The sequence below is a fragment of the Pelobates fuscus genome, chromosome 10 (genome assembly GCF_036172605.1).
Source record: "Pelobates fuscus isolate aPelFus1 chromosome 10, aPelFus1.pri, whole genome shotgun sequence".
Taxonomy (NCBI): domain Eukaryota; kingdom Metazoa; phylum Chordata; class Amphibia; order Anura; family Pelobatidae; genus Pelobates; species Pelobates fuscus.
In genome coordinates this window covers 110,220,837-110,234,067 of record NC_086326.1, presented here as the reverse complement: position 1 = coordinate 110,234,067, position 13,231 = coordinate 110,220,837, and the positions used below count along the sequence as shown (strand labels likewise).

General features: G+C 45.7%; 1 protein-coding gene across 1 annotated transcript in view; it reads left to right on the top strand.

The window, feature by feature from the left end:
• The window catches only part of LOC134574785 (T-box transcription factor TBX1-like), a 129,014-nt gene that overhangs the window by 101,860 nt on the left and 13,923 nt on the right, over positions 1-13,231 (top strand). Inside the window, exons 6-7 of the mRNA XM_063433863.1 lie at positions 3,208-3,275; positions 4,175-4,233. Coding sequence (XP_063289933.1) covers positions 3,208-3,275; positions 4,175-4,233 — 127 coding nt within the window. The remainder of the gene's footprint in view (positions 1-3,207; positions 3,276-4,174; positions 4,234-13,231) is intronic.

Sequence of the window (13,231 nt, the reverse complement as noted above, 5' to 3'; positions counted from 1 at the left end):
TGTGAAGCCTCCTGTCATGTTATAAAATTGCAGATTATGATAGCTTTAGTGTACCTATAATCTTAATTGTATTAATGACAGGAGGCAAATATTTCCCTCCCTCCCTTGTTTGGTTAGTTGTCAGATATTTGAGGTAATCAGGTATGTATACAAATCTGCTTGTTGTCTCTGCTACCTGTCACTTGCTCATGTTTCCGCTTTCTACATAAGGTTTGGGATCTCTGTATATTACGGTAATTCTGGTTGTTGCACGGGGTGCCTGCATGTTTGTTCAGAGTACATTTCATTATTTAACCAGTCCTTTCGCTTCTGTTTCTCTCATTTCAGTTTGCAATCCGTCCGTGGTGCCATGTTTGACATTATTTCTCAAATGGATGACATTGTTGTATTCATTATATCATAGGACTCTACATCTCTATCCTAGGTCTCTACATTGTTTTTCTGCCTTTTGTTCGGTTTTGTGGCAGCTTGAAAGAGGAAGTTGTGTGGGGAGGGGAGTTTTATTGTACCTAACATTTTTCTGATTGGTTGTTTTTTCTCTGTGTTAATGTGCTGCTGTGGAGGTTTAGTAAAGAGAGACTTAAGCAAATATTTGCCTCCTGTCATTAATACAATTAAGATTATAGGTACACTAAAGCTAGCATAATCTACAATTTGTGGGGTAATAACTTTTTTTGATCCAAAGAGATCTGACAGCCATTCTGGGGTCAAGAAGGACTTGGAAAGTGCTTCAAACTGGATTTTTTGCCTTCTTTTGGATCAACAGCAAAAGGATGAACTCGATGGACGCATGTTTCTTTTCAGCCTATGTAACTATGAATGTAAAAGTAGATAACTGGCTATCGTTACTAATATTATTTTTATGCTCCCCTATTCAGACTGTCAATAGGCGGCTTGCCTCCCTGAGGTCGAATACAGACCGGGTTTGCAGCGGGTCAAAATTATCTTACAGCCTGCACACCCCCATCATAGGGGATGGATGTGTACAGACTGTTAGCATTTATGGTAGAGAGTATACTGATACCAAACCCATCAAAAATAGCTTATTTATGGGGCGGAGCCTGACCGCCAAGCTGACTAGACGCATGGGGACGGAGCTCCCGCCGGGTGAGCACTAAACAAGGCAAAATCAGCGGCTATATTGCCCAGAACCCCTCCAGGGTGCGACACCCACGAGGGGGGTGTACCGGAGAACCGGAGGATACCCTTTTTGTGGCCTATGGGAATTGGAGCCGGGGAGAGGCGGCCGCTCTCCTCGACACCTGAGTCCCCGGAAAGCGCTGGAGACCTCCTACCGACCCCCCCCTCTGGACCTGGGGGGACATCCCGGTCCCCACTAGACGGGCGAGCTAAGGCTGAAAGCAAGTGCGACGACTGCCTAACTGACAGAGAGCAAGTCGACCGTATCTAAGATGGCCACTCAACGATTGCCGAACAGAAAGAACGAGGTGCAGCTAAGACACCCCCACCCCTTGGTGGCCCTGGACTGGCTCTACTCAGCCTTCTGCGAGATATTGCACGCCAGGGGACTGCCCTACCCTCAAGCGGCTCGGACGGTGGCCACGTGGATCCGTCCGGTGACCCGCCGTCGCCACTATGGAGCCCCGCTACAGGCCCTCAGGGCAGCCGTCAAGCCACTTCCGACCCGACACAAGAGAAGGTGGGAAACACGACCACATAACAGACTGGGCATCGGCTGAATAGGCAAAAGGCCCTGGACTGTCTCCCGGCACAAGTACAGACAGGACTGCAATACCCTGGGGACTCCCCAACTCCCCAACATGTACAGGTCTTCCTACGTGAACCTTGCATACTTTTGTCTAGACCTAGCCTTTGGGACTCATTCATGGATGTTTTTCAAAGCCTCATAGCCCGTTTATTATACCATATGTTGTATTTTACGCGCTGATTTACTATATAATGATTACTAACTACCACCGCTACACCCCTTGCAGTGTCTAATCTTACACTGTTTTGTTATATCTAAACTTGTACCATACCTTTCATGATAAGCCAACTCTCCTCGAAAAAACATAGTTAAACTAAACCTGTTGAGCATTGGTTTTACTCAATTGTTTTACTCACTATTACACTGAAAGCATAATTGTCTAAGTAAGCTTGTTAAACCTATAAAAATGTGTGAATTTTCATGCCACTACTTAATGTATGTTATTCTTGCTACACGCCGTTGTAGCGCCTGAATATATGCTGTACCTACCCGCACAACAAAAATAAGGAATTCAAAAAGAAATAAATAGCTTATTTATTCAATTTGTTGATTGTATCACATATGTACGACCTAGTGGTCAGAACAAGTGGTTTCAGAATGCAGTCTAGGAATTGTGAAAGTGGTTGTAATATGGACTCAGTACCAGTTATAGTGCCTGGAATGAGTCCATATTACAACCATTTTTGCAATGAACCACTATAGTGGGTACTGAGTTGTGAAGCGATGATCTAAATTATATAATAAACCCACTAAACAAAAAAAAACAGAAAAATATGTGTCAACAAATGCATCTTTTTGAAGTGCTTTATGTGCGAGGATACACTCATTTCAATTGCAGTTAATAAAAATGCTGATTTCTATTTGAAATCAACACATATAAATAATTACAGAATAACCTCCCTGGCTGGCAATCAGACACCCAGGGAGGTAATTTTCCAGATCTGATTTGCTCCACAGAGCACATATCCTGTCTCCCCTAAAATGTCCACAGGGCCTATTATACCTCTGTTTCCATTGCTGGTCCCTGCACCCTCCATAGTTCAATGGCTGATTACATGCTTGCTCTTCAACCAAAATCAGAGGCTTCTCAATGAGAAGTTTCTGATTCACAGTTTCTCCTATAGAGACTGAAAGTATGTGCTGTGAAACAAGGACAAGGCTTGCAGAGGTTGCAGACAAGAGATCTGCAGTTTTTGCAAGCTGTTTTCAGATATCCCACAAATTAGAAAAACTAAATGCCTGCATAATTTTATTGGGAGTATATCCACTAAATACTGATCTTTTAGTTTCTTGTTTTTGGACAGTAGAGTGTCCCATTAATACATATTCAATATGATAGCCTAGGCAGTGATCTCAGTGTTGTGCTGAATAAGTAAGGACATATTGAAAAGTGTATATGACACAAATCTAATATCACTTTTGTTTTGCTTTTTAACTTTCCACATCCAAGGTCCTTGTTGCTTTTTTACTTTACACAGATAACACAGTTGAAGATTGCCAGTAACCCATTTGCTAAAGGGTTCAGAGACTCAGAAGGCAATGAATGGTAAGCATAATACGTATAGCATAACACACTATAATTTTTGTTATATGTTGCTATTGTTTTCTTTAGTATGTTTTTAATTTACACACACAATTTTTGATTTTTTTTTTTTTTAAATGTCAATATTTTTAACAGTTGAGAATGTTTTACAGCAGTGGTTCCTAACATTATTTTGACAGGTCCCAAATGGCATACGTTGGGCTATAGAAACACTCCAGACACCTGAAGCACTTCAGCTTGCTGAAATGCTTTATGTGTAAAGTGTGTGTCCACTTTTTTCACCCAGCTCATCTGTTTACACAGGTGTTTGGATAACACCACTAGATAGCTCAGAACTTCATGTGAATTTTCTAAGTATAAAAACTACACAAAATACAAGCTGAGATATAAAGACTTTGTGCCATCTCAGCAACATCCTAGCATTGTGGCACAGCCAGTCATGTGTACAACCACTGTTTCTTATGACTCCTTTATATCTTGTTTTTACATCCTTCATGCTTTGAAATGGTGGGTAAGGGAACTAAGGTCAAGTGAATCTCTTATAGACTAACTATGCAATAACCTTTAAACCCAGCAACCTAGTTAACCTAATTAACATGGCGGCATTCTATTTTCAATGAACTGTACGTGGTAGCCTTTTGAAGGGGTGATCACATATGTTGAGCTTAGTATCTCTTTTATATATGTAGCTCAATAAAGTCCAGTGGAAAAAAGTATCTAACTAGTGCATATTGCAAAATATACCAATGTACTCACAATGGCTAATGTGAAGGAGACTTTTTTCCACTGGACTTTATTGAGCTACATTTTACAAATATGTTACCTTATCACAATTCATCATTTAGGGAATTGTCTCCCAAAAAATTTAAACAATTTTATAAGGGAATATTTTTTACCCACAGGTCACTCAGCCATAGTCCAGTAGCTGTACGATTACACGTGAACAACAATGAAGAGAGAGGTAATATGCCAGATTTAAATTCTGAATAGCAATAAACCATACCCCCCACATTGAGTCTGGGTTGTGAGGTCATTGGGGGGGTGATATTGATACCATTCACATCACTGATGATACCATAAAGGCAAAATTGAAAACAGTACTGGTCCAATGCTCTCTCTAATTTTTAGTAGTCGATGAACACAGAAATATTTTGTTGTTCATTTTCTGATTGCTTGTGCAAATGTAAACCCAAAATAGTTTTAACATGATATTGTCGTGCCTCCCCTCTCATGGTTTTGTATTGCCATGGTTTAATATAATACAAGTATGATTGTAAGATATATTATTAGACCCAAATGGCGCATTGCCTACATGCCACATTGCCTACATTTATTTAAATTTGCCTCCATTTTATTATGTCCGCATCCATACCACGTTGCCCACGTCTATGACAGTGCCACATTTACTTTGCAATACCTGATGAGTGATGAGTCTGCGCTGTGCTCCCTCTACCTGCTCTGTGATTTTCAGCCATGCTCCAGGGAGACATATTGACATCTTGCAGGTGCGTAACTGAGATTTACAAAGCCATATTGTGTGCATGAGGGAGCACAGGCCTGCTCCTGACTCACCTGCAGAGAAGGCCTACAGCCAATGTACGCTGCAGGCAAAACAGGTGTGCATGTGCAAATGCGCAGACCTCAATGGTTCTGTCTGAAAAGGTGCTTGTCAGCCTGGCATGAATGCACTTCAAACTGACATGATTCCTCCCAAGAGGCAGTTGTGACAGATCCATCTGTATAGACTGAGATTGCTGGTTCGTCTGTTTGCCCCTTTTTCGTTTATTTGCCTGTCTGTAAGCCCCTGTTCGTTTGTTCCAGGAAATACCGATTGAAACTACCGAACGGAGGGCCACCCAAGAGAGAAGTGTGCTGCTGGTTAACCTCTTGGCCCCAATTAGAACGTTGTGGTTAACCGCAGACACCTCTCCATTCTATCCGTATGCAGGGTGGTCGTCATTCGTATGCTGACCACGAGGCGGCGGCCATTTTAAACACGCGTAAGACGAGCGGTGTTCGACGAGCATTCTATGGAACTAGAAACGGACACTTTATCTACCGAACACCGCTGAAACTACCGATCGTCCTTCGTTTTCGTTGAGGCATACGAACACCGGTCCGTTCGGGAGTTTGGAACGTACGCATGGACTTAACCCAGATAGCCATCCCATGGAGTCAATCGTATACCGAAAGACATGTGAAAGACTTTGACTCCATGGGGATTGAACTGTGCGCATTGGATCTGAGCGCTATTTGGTAGAAATATGCACTCAGATCCAGGCTATCTGGCGATACGTTGCACGAAGCGCATGCATTCGGTATTTGTATAATTGTATATTTTTATGTGTTTTTACAGTTGTATTTAAAATGGCGATTTGCCTCTATCCCTGGAGATAATTAGATTCCTTCCCAATTATCTCCAGGATAGAGAGGAGGGATTTATGCATGTAAAGGGGAGTGCTTAAACCTGAGCCACTGCGATTGGCTACTGTCCAATATATGTCTCAGTCTTCCATCTGGTCCCCTAGGGGAGTGTCCACAAGGTGGGAGACCTGCATAAATACCGGGCAGGTAGCCCTCATTACACAGATTCCTGTTTTACCCTCAAGACGGAGCTTGGTCTCGTATTTGGGGGGATTGCTACTTGGAAGGATGTATTTCGTCTGTTTTAGCCGTGAAAGGAGTTCGGCTGATTTTATGTTCGTGAGTTACCGCATTCCCTTACACTTGGTTTGGGAGTTTGGCGGTCGGCCGTGCAGAGCCTGCATTTCTGTAAAGGGGAATTATCGGCTAAACGGCGGTTTCATCTATTTAAGCGGTGAGTGTCTTAACAGCAGTCAATATCATCTTACTATTTAACCCCTTTTCCCTTAGCATGACCTTGCTATATTATACATATACAAAGAGGGCAATGATTAGCTTAATGGCATAGTCAAGTCAGCAGCTCAACTTGCACTCATCTCTCACTGGCTGTGCAACACTGTTTACCTTCCAGTCAAGAAGAGTTTTGGGAAAATGGCAAGATGGCTGAGGACACACGAAAGCAAAGCTGCATGCAGGAGAGACTGAGGAGAGCTGGTAGGAGTGTGGCCTGGCTTGACAGAGGAGAGGGACTCTGGAATAGCCATGATGACACCCAGTCTCCTTCCCTTCTATATAGGCATTGGGGCTCTGCTTGCATAGGGGTGGGAGCGAATCACGTTATCTGTTCCTCCTATAAATTGCCAAGCACTGCATTTAGTCAGTGCTTGGTTGATCTGGTGCTTGCCCCAATCTCCTGGTGTCTTGATTCTTGTTCTTGGTTCCCGGTTTGTGTTCCTGATGCTGGTCTCCGGTTTTTGTTCCTGGCTTGACAATTTTCTTTGACCCTGACCTCACTTCTTCTCTCTGGCCTCTGGCACTCTGCTCATGGATTCCATGGCTTCTGACCATTGGCTTGACTAAATCTGACCATGCTCTTTTGCTGCCTGTCCTGACCATAAACAGCTTCCTGTCTGCTCCTTTCTGGCCTCATTGTTTCATTTGTAAACCTGTCATCACAGGTTTATGTATCACTCTCAGGCACCTGGGAAGATCGTATCTGCAGGTAGGTTGTCACAGTTGGTTTGGTTTCTAGGCAGTTCCTTCAAGCCAGTAGAATTTGAAACATCATATTTTATGAAGACTGATTTCTTATTCTGCCCTCAGTACTTCTACATCTTGAAAAAGCCACTAAAACATGCATGCTCCTTGCATAAGTTACCTCACTTAAAATTAAGTCAACTTTTGTCACCATAAAATGTTGAACAAGAAAGTTTGTGTTTCTGACAGGTAGAGTATAAGTGATGCTCAATAAAGAATGGCAAAGCTTTACAAAGCGTGGGTCCAAACGTTCCTGTGTCCGCACACTTGTGGAATAAATCAATTTACTTAAACTTAAGCAACTGCTGTTACTGTCTTCATTGATTGCAATGTTCTTAAGAAGATTAAGGGTGTTTTGCAGATCTGCTCTAAATCCTCACTTAAGTGAAGTGCTGATCCTTCTTACGGACCTGTTAGTAATGCATGACATGTCCCAGGTGGTGTGCTAGTGATTTAGGAGATGTTAAATTGTATATAAAAATTGGTAGTGTGCAAGTTGTCATCCAGCCAACTAGGCAGCTGCTCATGAACAGCAAAGCAGAACTTATTCATCTCATGAACTTGTATGCATCTTCAAAGTAACACTCAGGCAAAACCTCTGCAAAGTTTTCTTAGGTATTCCCCTGAGTTGTGGAACACTGGTTGGTTAAAAGGACACTCTAAACACCACGTTTAATGTAGTAGTAGTCTTTACAGTTTTTCATTACAGCTTAATATAGCAGTCTTTGTGCCTAGATGCTGTTCCTACACATCAATATTTATACTTGCCATTCATTGTGCTGCTAATAGCAGTCAATCAAATAATCATTAGATGAACTTTCTAGTGAAAATTATAAAATAGGGCTTGGCAAAAGGCCAGATCTTGTAGAACTTCAAATGCCATGATGATTTGCCAGCAGTGTAAAATAATCATGGAAATAATTGGTGGGGTTGGGGCGTTAATTGTAATCATGTTCAACCCCTTTTTGACAGTCATGAATGGGAGGGGCATAGTCTTTATCACATAAAGTGCAAGCATGCAAAAGATTCAAGAAATCTGATGCAAAAGCTTAATAAAATAATCCAGTTGCCATTGTCTGATTTGAGTGTTGCAATTTCTAGTCTGTTTTTATGTTAACTCTATTCAATGCACCACATCAGTCATAAACACATGATCAAGGCAATATAACTGAATTAAAAAAGAAAAACAAATTACTGCACATAAAGCTACTGCCACAGCAATAGTTAGCATGAACATCAATTGCCAAAGTACAAGGAGACACTCACAGCACTAGCTACAGCACCAGAATGTGACCACAGTACCAAAGTGCACCCATAACTGTTCCCGCACCTTAAAAATGCCAATAATGGGGGCGGGGCCTGACTGATAAACAGAACGGTCGCGAGCAGAGCGAGCCCCAATCGAGAATCTACGAAATCGCTCTAATACCGACACTTACAAGCAAAACAATTGTAATCTGAGGACTGGACACAGCTTGCAAACAGCTTTGCTTAAATCTAAGGCTTCCCTGACGCAACCCAAGCAGATTAAGCCTGCAACGCTACTGCGGCCTGCTTGGGGGCAACGGCGTGAGAGAGACGGCCGCTCTCCCCGACTGATCCCCTGCTGAACAAAAGATGAAGCAGCACAGAAACCTGTTCCACCCCCCCTGCCGTTGGGGGTTATCCCGGCATCATCACTCCATCCATGGGTGTAACTGTGGCCTCGCACAAGCTTCAACTGCAACTTAACTCTGACCACCTCAAGCAATACAAGATGGCGGATGCCAGGCCTCACACCAAACCACGAGGCACAACAGAGTCAACACTAGCAAAGCTAGACAAGATCCCCCTTCATGTATGAAGTCCTGAATTATTTTCTATAATCCCAATGCCTCACTTACCTGATCTAATGCTGCATCCCATGCCTCACTTACCTAATCTTTAGGCTGCCCCCCATGCCTCACTTACCTGATCCTATGCTGCCCACCCCCCTCCCCATGCACTTCCCTGATCTTTAGGATGCCCCCCATGATCCATCACTTACCTGATCTGTAGGCTGTCCCCCCATCCTCTATTTACCTGATCTGTAGATGATGTTGAAGTTGGATTCTTATTCGGCCAGCCTCTTATTCGCAGGCTGAAGTTAGCTTCTTATTCGGTAAGCTTCTTATTCATTGATAGAAGATAGCTTCTTATTCATCTAACATTTTTATTCATTCAAAATGTATGTAAATGTATGAACTGTGCAATATAATTACTTGATTTTATTAAAGACACGGAGGCTCCTATTATGCATATCTCTTTCTTTATTACTCTCAGCAGCAAAGAAATAGAGATAAATAAATAACTGAAATGAACAAAAAAAAAAAATACAACGCTTAAGCAACCAATCACATAACACAGGAAGTGACTATAATATGCTTGAAGCACCCACAATCCCCCTCTTTCTTTGCTGCTCTCAGACCAGTTAAGTACACATTTTCTGCTCTGTGCTTAGTATTGATTTGTGTTATACTGATTTCTTGTGTTTATTCATTGTTTGCTCCTGATTTTAGCCCTTGGGCTTATTGGGAGCCTACTGCTTTTATTTTGAATTCGTTTTTCTACTGTCCGTTTTGTTTTACTTTTGTCCCCTGTGGTGTGCTCCCCTGGGGGCTGTTATTGCCGCGCACGGCAGTACCGCCACCCACCTTTTCCCCTCCATGCCGCTGGTGGCCGTGGGGAACCCCCTGCACCCGACCCTCTTCGGGCACACACCGGTGAGCCTCCGCTTAGCTCGGCGGCGGCCCCCGAGTGTGTGAAGGTCAGGCCGCGCTGCTACTGCGCGCGCGCACCTTCCCCCACTCTCTCCGGCTGTCTCACCTCCCTGCCTTGTGCGGCGCCCATCTTCCCCGTCCCGATCTCGTTCCTCTGGCGGGTCACTCCTGCAGTGCCCGCTCTCCTCTATCTCTGGACACACCACTGTGGGGTAGGTTTATGATTTTGAATTGTGTCATTTACTCCTGTGTTATATGAACTTTACTGTGTATTAATTTGCATTCATTTCCATTCACTTTTCATTCCTGTTCCTTCCTTCTGTACTGTCCCCTTTTTGGGTTAATAAACCCTGACCACTTTTCCTTTTGCTTCTCCAGAATAATTTTTATTCCCCACCTGCAATCATGCAGGATAAGGGTGATGGCCCTGAGGGCCACATTGATGAGTTCCATCAGGGGGTCCCTGAGGAACACACCGTGTCTGAGGAGTACTAAGCCCTGCTGGACTCCACCATGGAATCTTCTCTCCAGAGAGCGCTCACCTCCGCTATGGGGGCTATGTTCTCCTCCTTTTCCCAGACTCTGGCGCAGTCTCTCTTGTTGCCCCAGGTGGCTACCCCTACCCTACTGGGAGTGGGTCCTGACCCTACCCCTGCCTCACCTGTTGCCCGTAAGGCAAAGGTGAAGGCCAAACACCTCTCCTCCCACTCCATGACGCAGGTTATACGTGCCCTGACGGACTCGCCTGAGGCAGTCACAGATGCCGCGCTACCACCGCGCAAAAGAGCCCCTGGTCGGGCAAAAACGTCCAGATCATGGAAACGGGCTAGATCCCGTGAAGAAAGGTCGGAGAGCGACCGGAGTGAGGAGGATGACTATGAGGAAATGGATTATGCCTCTTATGATGAGGCCGGCTCGGAGGAGGGAGCTCCCCCTGCCGTAGCATCCCATACTGGGGGCGCTATTCCTGCTAAGGGTGTTGCTGCCCAGGGGGCGAGCAGCGGCGCGGTGCTTCTGGATCCGCAGGGTAACCCCCTGTTTGATCCGGATGACCTGCGTCATCCTCGCTCAGCTGAGTGGGAACCACCCGAGCATATTGCCCGCTATATTGCGCACAGGATGCGCACAGGATGCGCACGCCACTCTCTAAGGAGGGTCGCAGTAAGCTGCGGGCGGAATGCCCTAGACCCTCAGTCCCAGGATCGGCGTGTAAGATGCCCGAGGTCGACCCTCAGATTGCACCATTTCTTAATAAATCGGGCTGGAAACAGAAGAAGGGCCTAGATTTTTCCCTGAGAAACTGCCAGGACAAGATAATGGACACTCTTGGTCCACTGTCTAATGCCTATGAGGTGTTGGAAGCCGCCAAAGCGGGTGAGTTGGAGCTTGATCTGGATGTGGCGATTGGCTGGGTACAGCGTGCCATTTGCCTGCTAGGCAATGCCAACATGGCCGTATCCGCTGAGGGCAGGAAAGCAATCCTGCCAAAAATTTACACGAAATTGGCTAGCATGGCCATATCAGAACCAGGTCCCTCGGCTCAGGGGATGTTGTTTGGCGACAATTTTGTCAAAGACTTGGGGTCTTATGTAAAAACTTTCACCGCCATTGATAAGGCCCAAGCTAACATGAAGAGGGTGTTTTCCCCTAGAGTTTTTGGAGGGACCGGGCGCAGCAGGTGCCGTTCACCTGGCCGATGATCCCGGGGTGTGTTTAGAGCTCAGAGAGGCTCCTTCTTCTCCTCCAGAGGTAGACCCTGGAACTCCCGCTATCCGAGAGGTGCCTCGTCGGGCAGACGCCCTTATGGTGAGTACCCCTTTTTTGCCTCATACGCAAGAGCGGGTGGCGGGCAGGTTGGCCCAGTTTTACGAAGCGTGGGCTGCCTTGACAACAGATGCTTGGGTTCTCCAAACAGTGCGGGGTTACCATATAGACATTGCGTCCATGCCTGTTCAGCTCTCTGTCCCCAGGGAACTGTCACTCGCTCGAGATCAAGAAGAATTGATCTCCTCGGAGATCATGGAACTTCGCACCAAGGGTGCAATACAAGAGGTCCTGTTTACTCAACCGGGGTTTACGAGCAACCTCTTTTTGGTCCCGAAGAAAGGAGGAGGTGTGCGTCCAGTCATCAACCTCCGCCCCCTCAACGCCTTTCTTCAATATCGTCATTTCCAGATGGAAGGCATCCATTGTCTTCGAGACCTCCTACAGGAGTCCGACTGGCTGGCCAAACTGGACCTCAAGGACGCTTATTTTACGGTTCCTATAACTACGGACCACAGAGATTTTCTCCAGTTCACCTGGAAAGGGAGACGATGGAAGTTTACTTGTCTGCCATTCGGACTATCCTTGGCCCCCTGGTGCTTCACCAAGGTCATAAAGCCGGTAGTGTCCTTCCTCCGGAGCCGTGGAGTGCGTCTGATTATATATTTAGACGACATCTTGCTGATGGCCCAATCAAAAGAGCAATTACGGGTTCATGTCTCATGGACTATGTCCTTACTCCAGAATCTAGGTTGTCTCATCAATTGGGAAAAATCGGTGTTGGATCCCATCCAATCGATAGAATTCCTGGGGTTTACAGTGGATTCCATCCAACAGTTCCTATTCCTTCCGGAGTCCAAGATGAAGGCCATCAAGAAGCAGATCAGATGTACGTTACGTGCAGACGACCTCTCTATCCGGCATCTGGCAAGGGTGATCGGCCTCTTGGCTGCTTCAATACAGGCGATATTTTCTGGGCCTCTCCATTATCGGGCCCTTCAACGATTAAAGGGCTCTCACCTGCGCGCAGGCCAATCTTACGAGACGACGAGTCCAGAGATGAATTGACCTGGTGGCTGGCCCACATGGACGCCTGGAACGGGAGAGCCATATTCGGATCCATCCCGGACATCGTGATAGAGTCCGATGCCAGCTTACACGGCTGGGGTGCACTTGTGGTACCGCGTCTACCGGAGGCAGATGGTCAGATCAAGAACAAACACTCCACATCAATTGCCTGGAACTATTGGCAGGGGCATTCGCTATTCGCAGCCTTACACCAGAACGTGCGAATTGTTGCGTGATGCTCAGGATGGACAACGTGTCAGCGGTGCGTTACATCAACCACCTGGGAGGCACGAAATCGCGCATGCTAACTCTCATGGCGAAAGATTTCTGGCGGTTCTGCCTTCGCAAAACAACATTTCCGTGCAGGCGGAACATATACCGGGACTAGACAACTCAACGGCCGATTGGAACTCACGCTACTTGAAAGACTCTGGAGATTGGTACTTACACGCTGCAGCCTTCCAGGGATTGGATCTAATTTGGGGCCCATTCGAAATGGACCTTTTCGCGTCCCATCTCAACACGCAAGTGTCCATGTTTTTCAGTTGGAGACCAGATCTGGCAGCAGTGGCGACGGATGCGTTCCTTCAGGAATGGCTGAATGCTCGACTTTACGCCTTTCCCCCATTCAATCTGGTAGCTCGCACGCTGTCGAAACTGGCTCGACACGGCTGCTCGATGGTGTTGATCGCACCACTGTGGCGGTCTCGACCTTGGTTCCCTCGGTTACTGGAGTTGACCGCAGATTACCCACGACTAATACCAACC